The following is a 13,488-nucleotide window of genomic DNA, read 5'->3' on the forward strand; positions in this document are numbered from 1 at the left end:
TATCAGATTAGGTGAATTGAACACCACATCTTACTTATTAAATTCAACCCTATTCTTAGTGAAAATAAAACTTATCTTCTTGATAACAAATTAACAATTGTTGTTTATCAAATGTCAAACTTGTAAATAAATGCGTATTTTTTCATTGTTCACGCATAAAACTGCTACTAATAGGCTAATAGCGGTTAGAGCATCCACAGTGGCTAGCTACATGTACATCTAGTTTTAGGTTGCCACATCATTAATCTCCAAGCTACAAGATTTAAGCTACAACCTCTACAATGGTAAGTTATATCATTTTGTAATAAATAAATTATATATATAAAAAAATACATAAATAATATTAAACTAATGTGTTGGGTGGAGTGAAACTACAAGAGGTTATAGCTTCGCATGTAGCTAGCATTTACAGAGTGTTTAGAAATTATTAGCGTCCTTATGCACAACCATTGTGGATACTGTAATAAAATATTACTTTATTGCAACTAAAAATTAACGAAAATAGTACGAAGTATTACAAATTTGCCCCTTAATTTGTTCATTATACGAAATTACGAAGTATAGAACTAAAACTCATTGATAAAGTGGGGCTCCCTCGGCTTCTTAGACCACTCTCATTCATGGGCAAATAAAAAAAAAAATGACATTATCTCTCTACCCACTTTCTCACTCCTCTTTTCCACTTTTTTTCATGGGCATTTTTTTTCTAAAACTTCTCACACATTCATGGGCTAAAAAAAAAACCCACACCACTCTCTCTCCTATTTTTTCTCTCTCCTAAAATATTACTATCATTACATTATCTTTAATATATGTGTAGTTTTTTTTTGGCTGATTTGGTACCATGGCCCACATTACTGTAGCAATGAATTTTTGCCATTGCTATGGGCATTTGAGGATTTCCTCATAATGCTCATGAGTGGGAAGCCAAAATTTCATTTATTTTCATTAAATTCTCCTCATGGGCAAAAAGATGCCCATGAGTGAGAGGAGGCAGGACTAATCAAAAGTGGTGAGGGTCCAATTGGTAGCAAGAAGGGGTAAAATTGTATTTTCGCCACTTAAGTTAGGGGTCAGCTGGGCAAGGAAAACGGAGGCCGTTATGCTGGAGATGAAATTTTCACGAAAATTTCATTACGCGCGCAATGAAAGCTAAAATTTGGACTGACAGTTTTCCACTTTTGGTAAAGCAAGAGAGAAAAAGCTCGATCAAGAGAGAGAAAGTGCGAGCAGAAGAGAGAGAAAGCTCGAGCAAGAGAGAGAAAGTGCGAGCGGAAGAGAGAAAGTTCGAGCAAGAGAGAAAGTTCCAGCAAAGAGAGACAAAGTGGGAGCAAAGAGTTGAGCATTCATCTCTTTTTGTTCAAGGTAAATTTCAATTGAATTCTGCATTCCATTTTCGTATAATTATGTGTAAATTAGTGATTTGTTGTATATTTTGTTTGATTACTTGTCAGTTTAGAAGCATTTGATTAATTTAGAAGCACTTGTGTTTGTAATTGACTACAATTGCTCCATCTGACTTCTTGATTGTGGTAAATCAATTCTAGGGTTATAGTTGAAGACCATTAGTTCAATTTAGGGTTTGTGTCAAATTGGGATAAATTGGTCCTGTGGCTGATTTAGGGTTGTTGAAATTCTAACCAGCACTATTGAAGAATAAGGGTTAGAAAATTGCTCACTGTATTTGTTTATCATTCACATGTTTCTGCAAAAAAACAATACAACATAACCACTTTCTTATGCCTTTATTTATCAGCTGTATGAATTTGCACATGATCATGGATCAACTCTTCTTTATTTTAAGAGTTTCAGAAATTATATGAAACTGTCTACTTCTAACAAGTATATCTTCAGATTCACTTGTTTAAAGTATATTTTAACATGTGAAGTTGACCTATCTTTAGTTTAAGTCACATCATACACAGTTGTATAGACATTTATATAATATGGAATGTGTTGAGCAAGTTTTAGATGGTACGATAGTCATATTGTCTCATACCAGAATTTTCTATCGACGTGTTTTCTTATCATTTTGTTATAGCAATCAAAGGATGATTATTTCGTCAATTGATAAATACAATCATCCAACACAATGTACATACTAGTTTAAGGACACCGGTCAACCCACACTCGAGTATTAGTCATACCTCATAAAGAGGCAATAAAGATACTTAATGAACATTTATATATCATTTAACAGGTTTTATAAGGACAAATCAAAGGTAGGTTTACAAAAATAATTCTAGAATTTAGCTCAATTTAAAGAACATAGAATTTAGGGATGCATAAACAATTAGCTCAATCGCTCAGTTTAGTTAAATTTAGGTCTTTAGTTGAAGTACCTACACCATTAGCTCATGAGTTCAATTTAGGGATTTTAAGGTTGTCGTTAAATTGGCATGTAAGGATTTTAAGGATTTGAAAAAATTATGTGTTTTTTGTTTTGTGGGGCTAGCAATTCAATTAGTGATACTAGACATAATGAAATCATAAATATATGTGATCAAAAAATATCTTTTCACAAAGGGAAAGGGGATGCATAAACAATTGATTCACCTAATTATAAGCAAAAGTTGTTGATCAACAAGTACAAGTAGCTACTAAACAAAACAAAAAGGCCGGAGAGGAACAACCCCATTAGAAAGAACAGCATCATAAGACATTCGATTAGCATAAGTGATCAAGTAGAAGTACTTAATATCAAATGTGATTGAAATAACAAGCACATTCAATACTAACATGTTGTGTGTAATTGAAATAACAAGCATGTTGACCACAATTCAAAATTCAATACATATATGTTCTATGTAATTGAAATAATAAGCACATAGATACGTTTAACATGTTGTTGATGCTTTGTTTGGGCATTGTTGCAATTCACTATATCAAGTAGAAGTACTTAATATCAAATGGTGTTGCAATTCACCATTGCTGCTACACTATATGCAAAATTGCAACACCTAGTGCCATCAAAGCTACTAACATAATTGCAAAACAAATAAGTTCAGATTATCAAAGACACATAAGTTGTAAACCAAACCAAACCCAAAGTATTGGAAACGTTCTCTTGTTAAAATTAAACTTGGTACCTTGTATGACATCAAGCCCAAACTTGTTACGATCTTTTTCAGATTTGGAGGTTGATTATATTATTCTTGGTATGTGTAGGTTTGCTTTGTGTTGAATTCTTGTAACAATGACAAAGAGCATGGGAAAGAAAGTCACTTGTAGAGGTAGATGGGGGGTAAGTTCTTGTTAAATTCTGTTGATTTATACGTTTACTCATATTTTGACTAATATATGAATTAATTGGTTGGAAAATGTGCACTATATTTGCAGAGGAACTTGAGGCAGGTGATGGCTGTTAAACCAGTTAATACAACGAAGAAAGCTAAAAAAGAAGAATCTCAATGCAACCAATGTAGTAAAGCTCAACATGATCAAAGCGACGATGACCAGGAAAGCAGTTCCTCTAGTTCAGATTATGCTACTGATTCCTCAGAGTCCTCGGAGCAGCCTAAAAGAGGAAAGAAAAAAATGGTTGCGTCTAAGACGTGTAAGAGATCAGAGAGTAGAAGGTCTGGAAAGGTTGATGTTCCTGAGAGTTCTTCATCCAAAAAAAAAAAAATTGGTCGTACGGAGGTCAAGATTGCTGACCCTAAATTTGAGATATCTGCTGGTGATAGAGTGCGTAATAAAGGCCTGGTCATTTACACTCAAAAACAAAGGGCAAGAAATAGGGTAAGCACGCACTTATATTTGTGTTTGTTTTTTTCCTCTTATAAGGTACTCGCTAGATATAACGTTCCTAAATATTATAGAGAAAAATGTTTCTAAATTTACTGAAAACAGCTATACTTATGGTCTTCGCTCTACCATTTGCAGCCTTCCAATGTAATTTGTAGGGTTGATGCTTGGAGCAAAATGATAAATGAGCTTGATGAGACGAGAGTTATGGCTGTCAAGGGAATGGGTTTCGGTGGGTTGTTGGAAATTAAGCTAAATTTCCTCCCACGTCAACTATGTTATTGGTTGATGTCAAGGATTGTTCGCGATGCCCTTGTTATTGGTGATATGGAGTTCCCTTTGTGCCCCATCCAAGTTAATTGTGTTCTTGGGTTGCCTACTGGACCGTTACAAGTCCCACATGTTGAAGGTGTTGGAGAAGCAACTCCTGAGTTGGTTGATGTTGTTGTTATTAGATATGGTACTCTTCAAGAAAATATTGACGAAGATGGGAATGTTAGGTCCATTGTCAAAATCTGTATAGATGATGCTATGAATGATGTAGAAGGTCCTAGGGTCGAAAATGGTGTAGCTGTACCATTGGGTAGTGATGATGATATACAAAAATTTCAGACGACTTTCCTTGTTGCTGCTTTGGGAATGATTTTGTGCCCCACAACAGATGGTAGTGTCCTTGCAACGAGCTTGCTCCCCGCTGTCACAGTAGCATCTAATGCTAGGATTTACGATTGGTGCAAATTTGTTCTAGACTGGCTCTTAGATTATGCTAAGATGTTTCTGAAAAGGTTTAATGCCAAGGGATATGCTGGTGGTTGTGGAGGGTGTACACTTTTTTTGGCGGTAATCTCCTACTTATACAACAAATATTCTAATTCCATTCTCCTATGCATTAACATTTTGTATTGGTGTGCAAATATTTTACTTGGATCGCTTGAAAAGACCACCAGTTGAATGGAATGTTTTTTCACGGGTGATGGTGTGGGATTCTGAGTTGATGCGCCGTGTGGTGGAAACTGATAGGACTACAACTGAGGACTATGGTGAATTTGGTGTGAGTATGCTGATCCTTAGTAGTTGATGTATTATTATTTTGGTATGTGAATGATTAATGTATTGTCAAATGTGTGTTTTATTAATGTAAATCTAAATAAATCATTATAGAAATGGTAGACCTTTACATTGCATCATAGCTACAAGTTGCTTAGTTTTGGATGAATGTTACATGGCTACTTCCTTATTCACTCATTTGATAATTTTTTCCTTTTCCAACAGGTTGTTGATGCTGCTTATGGGAATGCGCACCCGAGGCTTCCTCGGGATGGTAGGGGAAGTTGCAACCGAGGTGAAAGCTATTGCTAGTCCATTTCAAACAATGTCATATGCTATATTACATTTTGTGTGGTAAAAGGTTATTTGTTATTGTAAGCAGGTTGTGAACCTGATTGCCCCGGAGTTGCAGAAATTGGTTTGCTATATGATAATGGGGCTGAAGGATGCCATGAATTGGGAGGAAAAATCACACCTTCCCCCTGATGAACAGCATAATACTACCAAATTGTTTGGGTTTGACAGCTATGAAGACATGCGTAACCACCCATTCCAAAACAAGGCTGAGCCATCCCATTCCAATAGGTCAACACCTATTAAGAAGCCGGAGGTAGCCCCTGCTGAAAGGTCACAACCATTTGAGAAGACGGAGGTAGACCCTGCTGAAAAAAGGTCACAACTGTTTGAGAAGCCGGAGGAAATACCTGTTGAAAAGGCACAAGCTTTTGAGAAGCCTGAGGTGGCCGGAGTTAGCCCGAAGTCACCTCCGAAACAAAAGTCGCTTGAGGATAGGTTACTTTCTTTAGAAAGTACAATCAATGTGGGTGGTGTTCAAGTCCCTATTAGGTTAGCTGTAAGCTCTATAGCGAAAGAAGTGGCGGATGACACCAGGCAGGAGGAATTGGAGTGTAGATCTCCAAGGGCCTCAGTTGGTGTTACTGTAGAATATCGGAAGTTGTCAGCATTTCAGAAAAATGTGATTCACTTCATTAGGAGATGGGGTGAAAACAAGCGGAAAGGAGTTTGGTACGTAAGCATCGCTCTCCTCCCTTACCTTTAGTTTTGCATGATTTCGATAGTAGTCCCTTATACTTACTGTTATGGCTTTTCTAACCTTGTATTTCACAGTCCTGTGCCTATAGTTATTAGGTGTGATGGATATGAAGCATCACAGAAGGATTGCTATGAAGTCCTTCACATGAATGGTAGAGTATCAACCGGATATGTGGGTTTGGCTGCTGTTCTATACAATAAGAAATGGGCATTGAAATACAAAGGGTTGACTAAGAGAGTTATGTTTGATCATTTTTTCGCAGTACGTGTTTGGTTCTGTTTGGTTTTCATTGTTAATGTTTTAAGATAATATTGTAAGAGGCATTTTAAGTTGATTTAACAAATTTTTCAGGCTCAAGTGAAGGCTAGGAAGCATGGTTTGGATTTGCTTGGAAACAGATGGTCAAAGCCTTTAAGTGCAACCAAGACAAACGATGTTTGTGTGGTAATGATAATAATGTGACGATATTCTATATTTGAATCTTGCCAAAATTCTGTTGCAAGTTTCTATCAAATGCTAATGCCTATGATACTTGATGTCTAACCATATTCACATGTGATATTAGGTGTTTGTTCCAGTGTTGGAGAAAGAGCACTGGTGGTGTATTTCCTTTGCCCTCCAGCATAAAACAATTTGGGTGATTGACTCCCTCTTCATGAATGCATTGGTCCAGCATCAGACTACAATCAGGGAATTGGTAAGACCTCATTCTTTACTCTCTTTCGTTTATGTCAAATTTAAATGGCTAATTTTAAACCCCTACTCCTTTTAGATACAAGCTGTTGATGTGATGTTACATTGTGTGGATCCTTCCTGGTTGATTAATGACATGCCATTGTGGGAATTAAAGCAATTGGAAATCCCCCAACAAACAGATACGTGAGTACAATAGTTGATAAATTTACTTTATAAAATTGCACGTCACTTAATAGTTGATCAGTATGCAATTCTCGTTATGCAGCAAGGTGTGTGGAGTCTTGATGTTGCGCTATGTGAAGCTGTGTTGTGAACGCTTTGCAGCTAAAACTAGAACGGTAATCTCGGACCTATGGATTTGTAGAGTGTTCATGCTGTGCTCTATGTTTAGTCTAATATAGGCTTGTTTTATTCAATTCTTAAAATTTCAATGCAGGTTTCCATTCCCAAAGCTAGGCTCAAGCTACTTGTCGAGGATGTATTCTCGGAAGAAAATGAATTACGATTAAATCTCCAATCCATTATTGCCAGCCCCAGCCAAAACTGATCCCATTACAATCGGAGCAACAATATTGAACTTTTGTTGGACGCTTTCCTGAATTTATATTTCTTTATAATAGCAATTGAAATTGTAATTGTATTAACATGTATTCGTACTGCTTCGTGTTTCCCTATTCCTGGTATTAATTTTAAGATGTAGGGTACTAACCGTTACTACTCCCTCTAAACAACGAAGGTCATCTATTTCGGTTTGAAGTGAAGGAGATATATTTTGGCCCTGCGAGGCATAACTCTATCTCAAGGAAACTACTACTATGTTGTGTCTGAAACTTTTTTATTTCTAGAATTAATCTAGTTGCTATATGTTATGACCAAATACCTCCCAATCGAATAAATCTAGTTGCCGTTTGTATAGTGTTACTATTTTTTGTGATATTGTATTCGCATAATTAATAACTTGGTTGTCTATAGTCTAAAAATATTGGATTTTCACAACAAATACTTATAGAAATATTATTAGAATTATGAACATTCCATGTGTACATTGAATTAGTATGCAAACTTAAATTAATAAGTTCACTGAATGGGTGAATTAGTAATTCAAGTGAATTTACTGATATTAATATTATAGCAATTCCCACTTAAGGTTATCTTCCCATCCCACTCACCTACCATTGCAGTCTCAAAGAGTACCATTATGTCAAATAATCTAAGGGTTTAGGGTTAAGGGTCTAGGGTTTTAGTTGTATATAAATGTACATAGATAATTTTAACTGTATAAGTCATACAATATAAATTGTTGCATTTTAATTGGTCTATCAAATTATAAGTCATACAAAGTTGCTTAAACTTGAGGATTTGCTCTCGAGTTTTGAATTGTTTGGAAACTCTGTGGATGATTTCTCCAGATTGTTCCCATGAGATCGTTTTGTCGTCTGCCATTTTGGTTTTTACTCCCTAATCTTACTAGAGAGTGAGATTCGAGAGAGAAAGAAAGTTGGAGTGTTTGAAGATGTTGAGTTGTGAAATTGAACCTTGGTGACGAAAGAGAAAGGGAGAGAGGTCGTAATAATGAAAATTTTGAAATGATTTATTTGCATGTATTTTTCAAGGGTGTGTACTTCTTTTCTCCTCTTCTATTTAGTTGTATTGAACTTTGTCACCTATCTACTTCCAAAGTTTTAATGCAACTATTCCATATACCAAAATAACTATTCACTTGTTACACTATTCAAAAAATAAATAATTCAGAGAAAACAAAACTTTAATTTGGAACATAATTTTGATATAACCAATAAGAGAAACTAACCCTTTCACCCTTGTGCATAAACATTAAAAAACAAAAGTCAACAAACATAAATCTCTAATGAGTGCATAATTGCTCATATGCATTTCTTAAGCATAAATGTTACCTCCAATTTCTTGATTTTAAAATTGTTAAGGTAATTAAAAGGAAATCTTACGAGAACTCCCTCCACGAGAATTAAGAAAGAGAAAGTAGTATAAGTACATTTGAAAGTTTAATTCACATGGATTTATTAAAATGTAGAGAGAGAAAGTAAATTGGAGGGTATTTTCATGCAAATGAGATGATTATTTTAGGACTATAATATTTGGCCAAAAGGCTCAAAGATGAAAAGACATAGGGACTAGTAAAGTATTGTGAGCAATAAGTGCATGTATGTGACTATATACGGAGTATATATTTTGGGAAAATGCAACTGTGTGATAGTGACTATACATTACTAACCATATATCCCTTTGCCATTAACTCATAATAGAATAATAGATATTTGTCTGTGAATTTTGGGGTTGGAATTCATTAACTTACTATAAACACCCCTATAAAATAAATAGTACAATTGTAGCTATTTCAAAAGTAAAAGTAAAGTATTTTTATGAGCACCATTGAAACATTATCTACTTTTTTTTTGCTTGTATGATGCAGTAAAAAGAAATAAATAAAATACAGATATGCAATGTATCAAAAATATTAACATGGTCTAGTGGTTAGAGTGGGTGAATATAGGTTTTACCCCTCCTCATTTTGACCCAGGTTCAAGCCCCAACTCTCACATTTTTTATTTGGTACTTTCTTATTTTGAGATTTCATTTTTTTTTTTTTGAGCTTACTTTGGAGATTTCATTTAATAATACTGTAGTTTTTTTTTCTATTTTTTTTTCTTTTGGGTTTTATTTAATACTTGCTTTATTTTTTTCTATGTATTTGGATTTCATTTTATTATTTATATAAAGTATTATTATTTGACGTTGGTAACCACTATCGTCTAATTATTTGATTAACTACTATTTCTTCAAAAAAAAAAAAAAAAAGATTAACTACTATTTGTTGATCACCTATGAGTTGGTTCATACATTTCATTAATGAATACACATACACCTCCATGGTTTATAATCTATGTTATTAGGTGTGCCCAAATTCTATTTCATTTTTTAATAGATTACCATTTATTAATTCTTTAACTAAATTTCCAAATTTATTTATGTACCGGGTATAATGTAATAATTTGATTAGAGAATCTTCATTGTGGCGTTTGTATTTCTAGAATGTAATCCTATTATCCAAGTCCCTTCATAGCTATAATCAAATTGTTTGAAGGTCGGCTAAGTATTTATTTTATAATAAAGTAACTGATTTGAATTTATTCCTGAGTTATGTAATTATCTTTATATGCGATGGAACTTTTAACTAACTTATCTTTTCCATATAAGAAAGATTGTCTTATAAAATTTAATCGAATTAATCTAGTTGCCGTTTGTATAGTGTTACTATTTTTTGTCATATTGTATTCGCATAATTAATAATTGGTTGTCTATAGTCTAAAAATATTGGATTTACTGATATTAATATTATAGCACTTCCCACTTAAGGTTATCTTCCCATCCCACTCAACCTACCATTGCAGTCTCAAAGGGTACCATTTATTATCACTCCTTTCTTTGTTGCACTAAACAACAACAAAAAAATTAAGTACATTTATAAACCATTCATTACAATTGGAGATAAGTGCTATTGTTGGCTATTATTACAAAAACAACAAACAAACCATCATAGCTTTCTTACTGTACTTCTAATGTGAGGTGAGAGTTATAGTTTTGAGGATTTTCCTCTTACAATTGTTTATTAATATTTAACGTTAGTCTAATAATGTGAAGTAACCTAAAGTTATACGAATTAAATCTTGTGCATGTTGTTAAATATATTTCTGTGTTTATCTATTTATTGCAAGAGAAGATTGTTAGTGCAAAAGAAAATATTAGGCTTGTAAAAATGTTTTCAATCATAATACATTTATTAGGTGGTTGAGATAGTTGTCTTTATGTTAGCAAAAGTAGGTCATAGTACTCATAACTCATACTCAAACACATCTATATAATGGTTAGTAAATAGGCATAGAAAGTCATAATAGAAATTCCTCATAAATTTTTTTTTTTAAAAAAAAAGTAAAACAAAAAAAAAAGTGATTGTAGAATATATTTTAGTATTCAAAAGTAAGAAATATAGTGCTTGATTTCACTTGTTTTACCTCTACAACGTGGTGTGCACCCCAAAGGTATAATTTAGTATGGTATTTTGTTAAGTACTTCCATCATCTTATAAATTTAATTTTTTAAATTTATTTATAGTATACTAATTTTTCATGTTATTTGGCAGAGGAAGGCATGATTACTTCTAAGATGGCAATTAAGGAGATGAGATGAGTGCCTAAGAAAATAATTCGGCAAAGGAGAGAGGAGGTGACTATGGCACAGTTGGAGGACTTACTCAATCAAATGGATGAAAAAGGCCAACATGACGTTAAGTACCTAATTGGAACTCATTATGTTCTACAACGTCAAAAATTGATGTTACAAGGACACCAACTAAGTACTTTAACTCGCCTTGGGTTTGGTGCTGTCGGAGGTATTACTTGTCATCTCGAGTATCCATTCTTAACACCTATGTCACTCGGGAAGGCTAGAGAGTTTAGGAAAGAGGCCTATTGTTACATTTTTACCTCCTAAATTATTGCAAGACATGCTTTAGCTTTAACCTAGCTCACCTAAGACGCACTTTACTTAATTGCTCTATTTTTCCCCACTTTTATCGTTTCCTTAGAAGGGTATTTGAGTTCTTCATGCCATTGGAGAATTGGCTACTCATGGTACAAGAAAATATAGAAGAAAACAAAAATGATCGTAGTGTCTGGGGTTTGTTAGTGTTGGGTAGGAAATTCTTTGACCCCACAAAACACCTTGAAAGTCCCATCTTAACTATGGAGTGGGTTGGCTTCTCTCATGATGATTTATCTAAAACATATCGCTTAAGCAGCTTTGGATATGAGCAAAAATATGTTCAGTTTAAGTCTATGATGTTACAAAAAAATGGTTATGACCCTAGTGCCCATCTTGCTCTTTGCACTGCCAACCCCTTCAAAAATAGTGACTACCCAGATGAGTACAAAATAATGTTGGAATTTGCTGGAAAGGTATGGACAAGGAATTTTTTTTTTTTAGAGCAGTTGGGAGCCAACTTCGGCGGATGAATGGAATGGTGAAGATGAGGGATATGTGACCCCTGAATCAAATGAAGATTGGGATTGGGAACAAGGCGATGATGTTGCATCAAGTCAAGAAGACGAAAGCGAAGATGATAGTGAAAACGACAATGATGTGTCAAGTGACGGAAGCGAAGTCTAGAGTATGTTAGGTTTGGATATTAATTCGGGTTTTGAAGTTTCTCTTGTTTAAATTAAAGCAATGACAGTGTTAAATTATGCTTCTACGAGGAAGTTCTAAATTAAGGGTGTACTTATGGTTATCGGGGTCTATTAATGTAGGTTATTATTGTCTGAAGTATTCTATAGAGTAAGGGTAGTTTTCTATGAATTAAGGGTGTACTTATTGGTGCATATAAGGGCAACCAAAAATGTATTTCGTTCTTCTTGTTATTAAATTATTATTAAATTATTAATGGTTTTCTTAGTTCAAATATATAGTACATGATTGCACAAATTGTTTGAATTAATAAATGTCTTTCGAAATATACACTACAACAAAATAAAGCAAAGGTAACAATGCAAAACCATTGCCTAATATAAAAAAAGTGTTGCTTTGTAGCTAAGACAACACATATGAGGCGTAATTTATGCCCCCGTTGTCTATTCATAAGGCAACACATTTTTATTCAAAGGCAACAATTTTAAAAGCTTAGGTAAAATGATACATAAGGCAACACTTTAACAAAGACAACAAATGAAAAATGTTGCCATCTAAGAAGATAATTCAAAAATGTTGTCACTCCCAAGCATTTAGTAGTTAGTAGGGCTCGAAAACTTGTGACCTCAGAGTTACAAGGTGAGTTCCCCACCAACTCTACCAAACTTGCTCATATATATATATATATATATATATATATATGTATTTATGTATGTATGTATGTATGTATGTATATACATATATATATATATTTATATATAAATATATATACATACATACATACATACATACATACATACATACATATATATATGTATATATATATATGTTGTCATTTTAATATAAATGTTGCTATAGATGGCAACATAGATATTAATGTTACATTTTTCAAACAATAGTTTTGTTATTGTTATTTTTTCATGCAACAATTATTATATTTGTTGTCTTAGACAAGAAAAAGATAACACTTTAAGCGACCGTTGTCTTATATAGTCTAGAGCAACACTTTTTTTCTGTTACTTTAGTTCAAGGTAACAAATAAGTATTGTTGCGTTAGATTATTAAGAGTAACATTTCTGTAAGTGTTGCAATCTTTAGTGTTGCCTATTCTCATTTTTTTGTAGTGATAAATGCTTTTTTTTTTAGTATGTCACTTAGGAATTTATTTTTTTAATATGTCACTTAGGAAATTATTTTTTTGTTAAAAAAAAGGGTTAAGCATTAGGAAATGCTTAAGTGACAAATCTTGCACACTCGTGAACAAAGTGTCCCATTTGCCTTTCCCAAAAACATATTTTGGAATTGAGGTTGTTTAAAAAAAAATAACACCAATATTACTAATGTCAAAAATTAAAAAAATTACACCAATACAATTAATATGTCACAAATTAAATTATTAAAATACTTTTATTTCAGCAAGTGATATAAATAATAATAATAATACAAAACAAATTAAAAATTTCAGACAACTATCATGTAGCATACTACAATTTTTAATTTAATGTTATAAATTAACTCCTAAATAAAACATTAGATTCAAATGTGGTGGATTGAGTTATAGTGCTAACATTTATTACCAATCGTCATATCATTCTTACTTTACTACCGGTGTACTATTCTATGGCTAGAGTTATAGTTTAATACAGGTACGGACTTAACTAACAGGACAAAATAGCACTATTTTGTCGCGGTATTATAAAACGTTTCACTAAATATGTAGGAGT

The 13,488-nt window shown here is 33.3% G+C and overlaps 2 protein-coding genes and 1 long non-coding RNA gene across 3 annotated transcripts; all 3 read left to right on the forward strand.

Annotated features, from left to right (window-relative positions):
- Positions 1–748: 748 nt before the first annotated feature.
- LOC110693632 lies at positions 749–4,723 on the forward strand. The gene is made up of 4 exons (XM_021870777.1): positions 749–1,365; positions 3,169–3,244; positions 3,340–3,741; positions 3,886–4,723. Exons 2-4 carry the CDS (start codon positions 3,197–3,199, stop codon positions 4,696–4,698), a joined length of 1,263 nt encoding a protein of 420 aa, XP_021726469.1. The 5' UTR covers positions 749–1,365; positions 3,169–3,196; the 3' UTR covers positions 4,699–4,723.
- On the forward strand, positions 4,706–7,452 carry LOC110693630. Its single transcript, XM_021870776.1, has 9 exons — positions 4,706–4,798; positions 5,020–5,089; positions 5,177–5,820; positions 5,923–6,109; positions 6,200–6,292; positions 6,414–6,545; positions 6,621–6,727; positions 6,810–6,882; positions 6,981–7,452. Exons 1-9 carry the CDS (start codon positions 4,785–4,787, stop codon positions 7,089–7,091), a joined length of 1,431 nt encoding a protein of 476 aa, XP_021726468.1. The 5' UTR covers positions 4,706–4,784; the 3' UTR covers positions 7,092–7,452.
- Positions 7,453–10,421: 2,969 nt separating this feature from the next.
- On the forward strand, positions 10,422–12,031 carry LOC110693768. The gene is made up of 2 exons (XR_002505666.1): positions 10,422–10,620; positions 10,722–12,031. It is a non-coding gene; the product is annotated as an uncharacterized LOC110693768 (long non-coding RNA).
- The last annotated feature ends 1,457 nt before the right edge of the window (positions 12,032–13,488 follow it).

The sequence above is a fragment of the Chenopodium quinoa genome, unplaced genomic scaffold, assembly GCF_001683475.1.
Source record: "Chenopodium quinoa cultivar QQ74 unplaced genomic scaffold, ASM168347v1, whole genome shotgun sequence".
Classification (NCBI taxonomy): domain Eukaryota; kingdom Viridiplantae; phylum Streptophyta; class Magnoliopsida; order Caryophyllales; family Amaranthaceae; genus Chenopodium; species Chenopodium quinoa.